The 10,817-nt window shown below is 38.7% G+C and overlaps 1 protein-coding gene across 2 annotated transcripts in view; it reads left to right on the top strand.

Annotated features, from left to right (window-relative positions):
- IBTK (inhibitor of Bruton tyrosine kinase) overlaps positions 1-5,934 on the top strand; it is a 57,073-nt gene extending 51,139 nt beyond the window's left edge. For both annotated transcript variants that reach the window (XM_003204387.4, XM_010707695.3), the window contains 3 exons: positions 1,707-1,775; positions 1,873-2,005; positions 4,545-5,934. In XM_003204387.4, coding sequence (XP_003204435.1) covers positions 1,707-1,775; positions 1,873-2,005; positions 4,545-4,670 — 328 coding nt within the window. In that variant the 3' untranslated portion in view covers positions 4,671-5,934. The remainder of the gene's footprint in view (positions 1-1,706; positions 1,776-1,872; positions 2,006-4,544) is intronic.
- The last annotated feature ends 4,883 nt before the right edge of the window (positions 5,935-10,817 follow it).

A 10,817-nucleotide genomic window follows, 5' to 3' on the forward strand; every position in this document is an offset into this window, starting at 1 on the left:
TCCTTTTTCCCCAAGTATTCTTTGATCCTCATGGAAAAAGCATTGCAAATTAGTAATGTCAAATGAAAGGAAACTGGCAGCTCTATGAATGGATGATCAATGTGGAGAATGGTAAAGCAGATTTGATCACTCTTCTCATGGAGCTATTGATTCATGGGTCAGTTCTGGAATAATAGTTACCCAGAAACAGCCAATTTGGAAAGAACCATACCTCCTTGGCTTTTTCTCCATACGTTGTTGCACTGACTTTCTTGTTAGTGTTTGATATGATCACCATTACTTAAAATGGAGGCAAAGTCTCATCTTGACTCATATGAACTGTATTTTTCCAGTGGAAACAGAAAAGCAATATGAGCTGGCAGAAGGTGGATCTGCTGGGCTTGATTCATGGGAGTGACACTGCAGAGAGCTTATTTTGAAAGTCCACTGTTATGCTTTGGCAGATGTTAACATTTGTTTGTTCTACTCTTTAAGTAGATGGCTGTTTGGTGGACAAGATTATGTTTTGTGACAAAAAGCTGGGCATGGCTCGCTGAAATGTTGTTTTTGGTAATGTGTTCCTTTTCAGGTTTTTTGAGATCTTGCCTTCATTACTTAGCAGTACGAATCATGGTTCTTGTTGTCCTTGGAGTTGCGTAGTGGGGAAAAAATTCCAGGCAGAGAACTTAGTAGTTACTGGAATTCTCTTATTAGATAGCTTTCTGTACATGTTTCCCCCTTTCCAAGAGTTTGTGGCCACTTACAGAGGAATACCAAAGCCATAAAGAAAATTGAGACTGATTTATTGAAATACCAACACCATTAGAATTTTTTCAATGCCATAGAATAATTCAAAAAAGTCTGTTAGCATTTCATAGTATGTTATAAAACTTTTTTAGAGTTATGGAAATTGCAAAAGTTGCCAAAGAGAGAGATTAAATAACAAAAGTAGGTCTCTCTCATCTTATTGATGTAGGATTATTTGTCAAATACACTGTGTTATATATATACCTATAAGAATATACCTATTCTGACTTATTTCTGTGGACAGGTTAACATCTTAGAATGGAATAAAATCTCTTCCTTCTTGGCAATTCTTTATTGTTATTTCAGGGTTTTTTTCCGATCTGGTTAATTCTAGTTACATGCTGCTTGTATGAAAATGAGGTGGTTGCAGAACGTACACTGGAAGTCCATATTTTCTGGGCTTATACTTGAGGAAAGAATTTGCTAGTGCTATTGTAGTACTGGCTCTTTTACATGAAATATTTAATTGAATGCAAGATTTTTCTGTCTTGAAGCCATGTTCTTTCCATGTGAATTCCAAACAGATTTACAGTGCATGCTGTCAGTGCATAACTTGATTGACTATTTTACAGGTTTAAATATATCTATATCTATCTATATCTATCTATCTATATATGTCATTTTTTAAGTGCTGTTGTTCAAATGCTCAGATGTTAGGAAATGCTGGAGTTAGTGTTCAAACTGAAAATCCAGCAAGTTCTGTCATTCAGAAGGGAGTATCAGTGTCTCCTCATGTCACAGTATCACATTTTAAAGACAAACTCAGCATTACTTTATAATGCCTATCTTCGGAGGGGAGGGGGAAGAAAAAAAAAAAAAGAGTACAAATTTGTAATTAGCTACTTTGAATTTGTAATCAATTATGATTAAGGAAAATCCATTGTAAGTGACTTCCACCCTCCTTTCCTTCCTTTTTCCAGATGTGTGGCTCGAAGTAGCCCAGGTCCAGAAGGTCACGTTTTGGATTCTCCTCAGCCAGAGAGCCATAAGTAAGTTTGACTTATTTAAATTCCAGAATTTATTTTCTCTCTGTCATGCTGACCTTATTTTCGATGTTGCCTCATAATGTCTTCTGCTTTCTTGCAGTCCTTGGTTGGCAACATCACCAAATAACTCTCCTGTCATGGCACCTGTCATGTTTGCATCTATTGTAGAAGAAGAGCGCCAGCAAGAAGCTGCTCTTATTAGGAGCAGAGAAAAACCCTTGGCTTTGATCCAGGTAAAGTGCTAAGTTTCTGTAGCTGGGGCTTAACACCAGGAGTTTCCACTGGCTGTTTTAGAGATCAGTTTTTAGTATTAATTATGTATCATTATACTTAGCATCACTTGTAAAATGGTGTTAAATTTCATTTAATAATAACAACATCTTGCAATTTGATAAGGTAGATCTATATTAGATTGAGTATTGAATCCATGTCTAATAGATTTTCAGAATCACAAAATAGTTGAGGTCGGAGTCTGTAAATAGTCTAGACTAATGGAGGCCTTTTGGAAAGTCTTTTTCAGTGTCCAACCACCCACAGTGAAAAAAAGGTTTTTATGTTGAAATGAAATTTTCTGTATTTCAGTCTCTGTTCATTGCCTCTTGTCCTTTTGCTGGACATCACTCAGACATCTAGCTCAATTTTCTTTACTTTCTCTGATCATGTTTATACACATTGATAAGATATCCCTGAATCTTTTCCTTGCTAAGCAACTGCAGCTCTCTTAGCTTCTCCTTGCACATCAGAGACTCCAGGCTTTTAATCCTTTTTGTGTCTTTTTACTGGACCATCTCTCTTGTAATACTGGGGAGTCCATAACTGGGCCCAAAACTCTAAATGTTTCTCACCAGTAGAGGGGAAGAATCATCTCTCTCAATCTTCTGACAGTGCTGTCCCTAATAGAGGGACTCTTCTTTGATGCAAGAGCACATTGATGACTTAGAGTCAACTTGCCTACCAGGACCCCAAGTCCTTTTCTGCCAAGCTACTTTCCATTCAGTTGGCTGGTGTACGTACTTTTGCTTCACTCTTCTCATAAGCAGGACTTTAAATTTTCCTTTCTTGAACTTGAAGAGATTCCTCTCAGTTAGTGCCCCAGGCATGCTGGGTACCTTCAGAATGGCGGCACAACTCACTAGTAAGCCCAAACACTCACCCTGATTTTGTCATCTACAGCCTTGCCGAGGGTGTGTTATGTCACATTACACAGGTCATTAATGTAGATGCTAAGCAGTACTGACCTTAGTCTTGATCTTGGTATTAATACTAGCAGCTAGTTCGTGGTATTAATACTAGCAGCTGTACACTAACATAGTCTTTGGGGCATAGTTCATAATCCTCTAAGACTACCAATTCAGGTAGTTTTCAGTCCATCTTACTTGAATTCATCAAGTCCATGCTTCAACTTGTCTGTGAGGATGTGGGAGACAATGTTGAAAGGCTTGAAGAAGTAAACAATGTCCACCACTTTCTCTTCATCTATCAAACCACCCTTCTATGATGAGGATGCTGTTGGGTTCATTAGGCATGATTTCCCCTTTGTAATGTGTACGCTACCAGATAGCCTTCCTGTCCTGCATGCATTTAGAAGTAACTTCCAGGAGGATTTGTTTTATCGTGTTTCCAGGAATAAAGGTGAAGGTGACTGGCAATTAGTTTCCAGTTGCTCCTCCTGGCTCCTCTTGAAGATGACATTTTGCTTCCTTCTAGTCCTCAGGAACCTCCTTCTACCACCACGATCTTTCAAAGTAATTTTTACAGTGGCCTTGACTGGCCAGCTGCCATAACACTCTCTTAACAATATGAGTTCATTCCATCGGTGTCATAGGTATATGGATGTCTGCTTTATTAAAATATTTCTTAACTTTGTTATCCTCTGCTGAGAGTAAATCTTTTTTTTTTCTCCCCAGACTTTCCCTCTGGTCTCAGGGGCCAGGGATTACTGAAAGCTGGTCTTACTACTGCAGATCCTTTCAGCTGTGAACTTAACGTTTTCTCTAGTATTCTTTTTGCAACTTTTTTACTGCCTTTCATGTCACTTTCAGGATTCAACTCTGGCTGAGCTCTGACTTTACTGATTCAGTTCCTGCATGCTTAGACAACGGTTATATTTTTCTTCTGGGTCATCTGTCTTGGCTTCCACCTTGTACGCACTTCCTTCTTGTGTTAGAGTTTTGTAAGGAGCTTTTTGTTATCCATGCAGGCCTCCTGCTATATTTGTTAGACTTCCTGGTCATTGGATCGTTATTGAGCTTGGAAACACTGATCTTAGAATCAAGCAAGTCTTCTGGACCCCTTTTCTTTCAAGGACCACGTTCTCTGAGATTTCCAAGCAGATCCCTAAATAAATCATAATCTGTTCTTCTGAAGGTCTAGGGTTGTGATTCTGATATGTCTTGTTCCCCTCTCATGAGATGGTGCAAGATCTCAAGGTCAGAGTAGCCAAGGCTGCCCTTGTCCGTATCATCCTTGACATCTGACTGTGTCTCCCTTTGTCAGTTTCTTGATCACCTGTGTGAGGAAGTCACCAGAGCAAAACTTCTGGAGCACTTGTGCCCTTCTGTGTTGCCTTTCCAGCAGATATCAGGGTCTCTGATGAGGGCCAGAGTCTGCAAGCATAAGGCTTCTTTCAGTGGTTTGAAGGAGACCTCAGGTACTACTACTTCCTGATGAGGTCTATAGCAGACCTACTCAGGGCCACCACAGCCTGTTCATAACTATTAGTGGTATATATGCCAATCTAATACTGAAATACATGTTCTTTTTTTGTTCCAGATTGAGGAGTGTGCTATTCAAGATTTGTTAATCCACTATGAAGCTTTTGACAACCCTGATGAATTTGTGACTGTTGAAAGGGCTCCACAGAGACCTATGGCCACACCTATGTGGAACAAGCACTAATTCGTACTGTTAACAGCGCATATTATACATGCACTTCTGAAATCCTTATTACAAGCAGAATGAGACTGGTAAAACATAAATCATGTAACTTTTAACATCAGCATTAAAAATTGCACATAATCAGTAGGTATTTGGTAGAGATAATGGAAGTAATTTGTTCACTGTGTCTTTCACCCACAACATATATTGTATGTATGGTTTGAGAGAATTTCTTTAACAAGCCCTGTTTAATTAGTAGTGTCACGTGAAGCTGTAGATTGGAAACACATTTGCTAATTTAAATTGTAAAGTTTTTTTGTTGAACTTACAGGTGGCTGAAAAGCGAGTGCTTATTTTGTGATTTAATGTGGGATTGATTGTGCAGAATTATACATCTTTAAAGTTTATTTGGGGGGTTACGTTCTTCAGAGCCTTCTGGCAAATTGGGAGTATAGCAAAAAGTTTGTGCTTGAACTTGATGTAAAAGTACAGTTTGATAATGCAGTTTTCCTTAACTAATGTAAGCATGTGCTGGTTTTCTGACTGCTGTGACCAGTACGTTTTACTGTCATGCTCCACAATGAACCTCTGTGCTGTACCTAAGTGCCCAAACATTGCCTGCTCTCAGTTTGGTTATGCATGTTCTTTTCACTGTTGTGAGACTGGCCTTTGAGCAGTCAGTTCCATTATGAAGTGAAGTACACAGTTGAATACAACGTGGTGGCACTTAATTAGCTCATCTGTATTCTTATTCTGGTAAATATGGTACAGTTTTAGAACCACTGTGTTTAAGGTACGATTCACTTGAAGTGCTGAGGAAATGCAAGATCTGTACGTTCATTGTTAAAGCTGGAGCTACAGGGATGAATGCTTGATTGTGGAATTTGTAAATGCCTAACCTTGCAAAGATTATCATAGGTGGCTTTCAGTATTGTGTTTTCTGAAGTTCTCTGTGCCTGGTTTAAAAAATTTATATATGTATGTAAAAGAAAAGAAAAAAGGATAGTAGCCTTATCTACAATATTCTGTTTAGTTTGTCTGTTTGCATAGGTGTGTTTGAACTTCTACTTTTTCAATAGTGTCAATACTCACAAACTCTGGAAAACTGGAATTGAGAGAGCTGCAGATGATGAATGTAGAGAACTGATCACTGTGTGATAAGAGTTGAGTCTTGAAAAAACGCTATGTAGATATGTCTAATGGTTTCAGGTTAAGCTATACCAAAAAATCCTCCACAAAAGTTCTAAACAAATGCAATAAACCATAAAACCTTGATTTACCCAAAGTTAGTATACTTCTACATGCTGTTTATATACAATTAATACTTTAGGTAAGTATAGAGTAATACGAAAGTACTCGTCCTATGTATAAAAAAAAAACTGTAGCCATTTTGGAGCTACACAGAAAAAGGAAGATGTGGATTTTAATTATATTTTAAATTCTACTGGTGATTCTTTCAATATACTGATAATTTCATTAAGTGAAATTATCTTTGGAGAAGGCTCCAGGGAGACCTCACTACTGTGGCCTTCCAGTATTTGAAAGGAATGTATAAATAGGAGGAGGAATGACTGTTTACAAGGGTGGAATGGTTTTAAACTGAGACAGGGGAGGTTTAGGTTAGATATTAGGAGGAAGTTTTTCACAGAAGGTGGTGACGCACTGGAACAGGTTGCCCAAGGAGGCTGTGGATGCCCCATCTCTGGAGGTGTTTAAGGCCAGGTTGGATGTGGCTCTGGGCAGCCTGGTCTGGTGGTTGGTGACCCTGCACATAGCAGAGGAGTTGAAACTAGATGATCATTGTGGTCCTTTTCAACCCAGGCCATTCTGTGATTCTGCAAAGTGCTTTGCATGATCCACTGCACAGGGCCTTAGTGTCTGCTGAATCAATCCTTTGAGATTGAAGGAAAGCTTATGTATTTTGATAAACAGCTTTAAAAGCGCTAGGCTTTTCCAAGCCTGAACCCCATTTGTTAAATCATTTGGAAGTTGCTTATATGCACTTCAATTCTTTTTTTCAAAATTGTTTAGGATATGTTGTTTTAAATGTCATTCTTAAGTTGTTATCAGAGAATTCCTGTTCCCATGGCACTGATGAGCTTGACTGCTTTTAAAGTTTGGGTTTATTGCAGTAGTTTGTTTATTCTTTGTCACTGATTCTAAGCTGAGTAAGCTTAGTTTCTATTTTTATTTCCTCAAAACTTTGAATTGAAGAGTGTAAAATGCCTGGAATGTAGTTAAATCTGTCAAAATCTAGTGGAAACAAACGGTATTTTGTAACTCGCTGTATGTGCTTTTGCACACACAAAAGCCCAAACAAAAATCCAGAAGAAGACAGTTGCGTCAACAGATGTAAATATCTTTTCTATGGAAGTGGTAGGACTTGAAATTTTCATCAGTTACATACTTTGCTTTGATCTAAAACAGTATAACTTCCTGAGATTAATGTCATGTCAGTCTTAACTGCGTCATCATTGAGACTGAAATAAACCTCTGAAGATTACCTCGTCCAACCTGTCCAGCCCAAACCGGCTCAACTGAGAAGTATGTCTCTATTCTCTTCCCCTTTGCCACTTTGACTATTTGTACGCTTTATTAACCCTGAACATTCTTTGCTCCTGACTGAACAATCCCCACTCTTTTAATCTTTCCTCATACTGAAATATATTTCAAAATCAAAACTTCACAACAGCTTTTTTGCACATAAACACTTTTTCTTTTCTCCTCCATCATTTATCTCCTAAACATCAGACACTTTTGGAAGACTTGAAAGATAAATAAAACGTCAAAATTTATTTACAAAGGCTTCAGCAAAGTTTTTTTTTGCTACAGGGAAGTTATGTTATGCCTCTAAAGTTCTGAAGTTTAATGGCTGTTTTTTCTCCCTCATTTTAAATAGTTGGAATAGAGAAACTTCATGTTCTCTCGACAGTGCTCAACTGGAAAAGTACACTGTCTGTTCCAGTATTGGAGTAGTGTTCTTCAGCTACTTAACAATCTGAATTTCTTTGTTGCTGAAAGAGATATGCACAATTTAAGTCAGAACAGGTTACTGGATTATTAGATCATCTTCAGAATACGAAGGTAAAAGATTGATTTTAAAATGAAGCAATGTTACCTCTAAGCATTTAACTTTTATGATAACATCAGAGAATGAGCAAGCTTGACGTTCTAGCATTATGATGACCTTTGCGGTATCAGGAAACTGGTTTACAAAGGTATCAAATTGTCTCAGATTGGATACCATGCGTTGTACTCCACCACAAGTCTGTAGAACTCCTTAAAGAGCCTGTTAATTGAATTATTTCATCTACAAAGTACAGCGCCCTTCACCCTGGTGACGTGGATGAAGTACCAAAAGGTGAGTGTCTCCTGTTGAGGTTCTAGCTGTGACAAACCTCAGAAATGCTCAGAGGGAAGGAACCCGGCAGAGCTTGCTTGAATACAGAAATCTTCGTGACCACTGACTAGTACTATGAAACCTGAAACTTCATTAAGATTAGTCATCTCTCTGCTAATTTCTAAACCCAATGAGAGCAATATAGTATTTCTATGAATGTTCTTGAAGGAACATTATGTGCAGGATCTGAAGATACATTCAAGTTTTTAGACTCAAAACTTTTTGTTGTTTTTTTTTTTTCTTTTTTTCTTACTAATTACCTGCTTTCTAGGTTAACGTAGCCTGGAATACTTACACTCCTGGTTTTATTCTTGGAATGTCATTTTAGGTATTTAACTTCGAGAAAGTGCTTAATTGTAGAAGACCAACAAATTTGCATGACCATAATATATGTTCTGTATGAAAATGTTTTTAGTAATAATACAGCAAAGCAGTCCTCTGAGTTCAGGGAGCACCTCAGATGGCTTGTGTGAGATTTTTCTTGTGTAGGAGATAAGCATCAGACAAGCTAACTGAAAAGCTCTTGCTTTCCAAGCAATGGTTTTCTGCACTGTTCTGTATTCTAAGACAAACGCACAAATACAAAAAACAGCTCTTGGATACCTTCAGGAATTTTGTGTTGCTCTACTGTTTCAGCTCCAGGAGCTTCAAAGACCTTGTTTTGGGGTAGGGAGTTAGGTGTGAAAAAGCAAGAATCTCCTGAAGATTAAGCTGTTTCTCAGGTTCACTATCTTCATTCTTCCAGCAAAGACTCCTGATTTTTCTTGTCCTCTCCATCTAGAAGCACATACTGAATGCTATTTTGTTAACATTGCTTGTCTTTTATTTTTTCCTTCTTGTCAGTTGAAAAAAATGAGGAAAGAATTGGAGCAAAATGTTCTGAAGACTTCAGATAAGGGTTAGCTGGAGCTAAAACTTTTGACAGATTGAATGTGGTCATTTGGTCTCCTTTCAAAAATTTACCTAACTTTATTAAGATGTTGCTTACAATGTGTTTTGTTTCCTCTTTGTGTGATAGAAATGCAAACATCTCTGTTTTGTTATAATGTACAAATATCTCTGACCCAGGCCCCAGGGAGGCAGCACACCTCCCTAAGGATAGAGGCAGGCTGACATATTGGGCCCTCAGTTCCTTTTAGAAGGGAATCATGTACGTAGGTTTCAGCTGGAAACTGAAATTAGGGCTTGGAGTAGGTGCTTGTTGGCTGAGCTACTGTTACAGTCAGTGAAGATTAAACAGTGGAGCTAAAGGAGTGTGAAGGTCCTGAAGCAGGTTCCTGATGAGAAGTCAGTTGAATTCTGTCCAGGCTGTGGTGCTGCCGTAGCTGGATCTCCACAGCCCTGGTTGGTTAGAGCTCAGACTCTTTGTATCATAGAATTGTTGAGTTGGAAGGGACCTTTAAAGGTCCTTTAGTCCAACTTCCCCTAAAATGAACAGGGACTAGAGCTAAACCAGGTTGTTCAGAGCCCTGTCCATTCTGACCTTGGATATCTTCAGAGATAGAGCAACTACCACCTCTTGGAGCACCCTGTTCCAGTCCTTTTGTCCCCCAGCTTGCACTGATAGGAATTTGGCATGTGAAGGTGATTTGTTATTTGTGGGTGGTTTTTATTTTTTGTTTTTGTTTTTGTGTCTCAGCCTCAAGAAAGTACGATGAGAATTTCTTGGTTAATGTTTTCATGGTGATACCATCAGATTGTCGAAAGTCTAAGTTTTGTCCCAGAGCATCTCCTTCAGGCAGCTTTGTTAGGAGGACACTGGGGTACCACGACACCCAGGTCCTTCTCTGCAGAGCTCGTTTCCAAGAGGTCAGTCCCTGACCTGCACTGATGTTTGTGGTTATTCTTCCCCAGGGACAGGACTCTACATTTACCCTTGCTGAACCTCATACTCTCCACCCAACTTTCTATGCTTGTTTAATTTTGTTTGCATAAGTTATATTCTATGTATCAAAACCAGATAAACAGGCAAGCAAAAAGAGCTCACTTCAGCAAGTGCACTGAGTTTTCTCTGCAATAATAACATACAAGCAACTGGAGTGCCAAGAGTCAGCTACCTTAGGAGAAAAAAATAACATTTTTTTCATTCTCAAATAATAAAGTAGACAAGAAAAATTGACCCCAAAAGCTTATTTTATGTTTTTCTATACTTCCTGCTGTTTTTTTTTTTTCCCTCTTATTTCTCAAAAGTTTATTCCAGGAAGACATGGAGAATGCAACAATCCAAATGCTCTGGATTCCCAACTAACTTAAATCAATGGTAAATCACTTAAATATCTACATTTCCTCATACTAAAGTGGCTTTAAAGAAATTGAGTCTTAATCTAATTGTTTCACCATCCCATAAGTCTGCAGGAGTATGTCAGTAAACCCTAACTGCAAGGAAAGAGCTGCCTATTTCACAGGTTATGCTCTTGTAGGTGGGAGAATGCCAGGCACCCTTTGTTTCAAGCACAGGAGCTACATCTGCTCCATGAATCTGTCCATAATCTCCGTACACTGAGTGAAGAGGTCGTGAGAATCACCAGTGACATGCTCCAGCTTAGCTCTCTCCAGACATAATGATTCATCAGCTATTACTGCCTTGCAAAGTGACCAAGCTTTCAAGATTATTTTCTGTTTGTCAGTTCGTTCTGATGCAGACCCCAACTTAATGGCACCGGTGGCGGCATAGCACTTGAGTATGAGAACTACGCTCATGCCATGTCGTGTCACAATGCTCGGAACAGCAGGTAATAACCTAGCAAAAAAGAAAATGCGAAGACTGC

Source organism: Meleagris gallopavo, chromosome 2, assembly GCF_000146605.3.
Source record: "Meleagris gallopavo isolate NT-WF06-2002-E0010 breed Aviagen turkey brand Nicholas breeding stock chromosome 2, Turkey_5.1, whole genome shotgun sequence".
Lineage (NCBI taxonomy): Eukaryota > Metazoa > Chordata > Aves > Galliformes > Phasianidae > Meleagris > Meleagris gallopavo.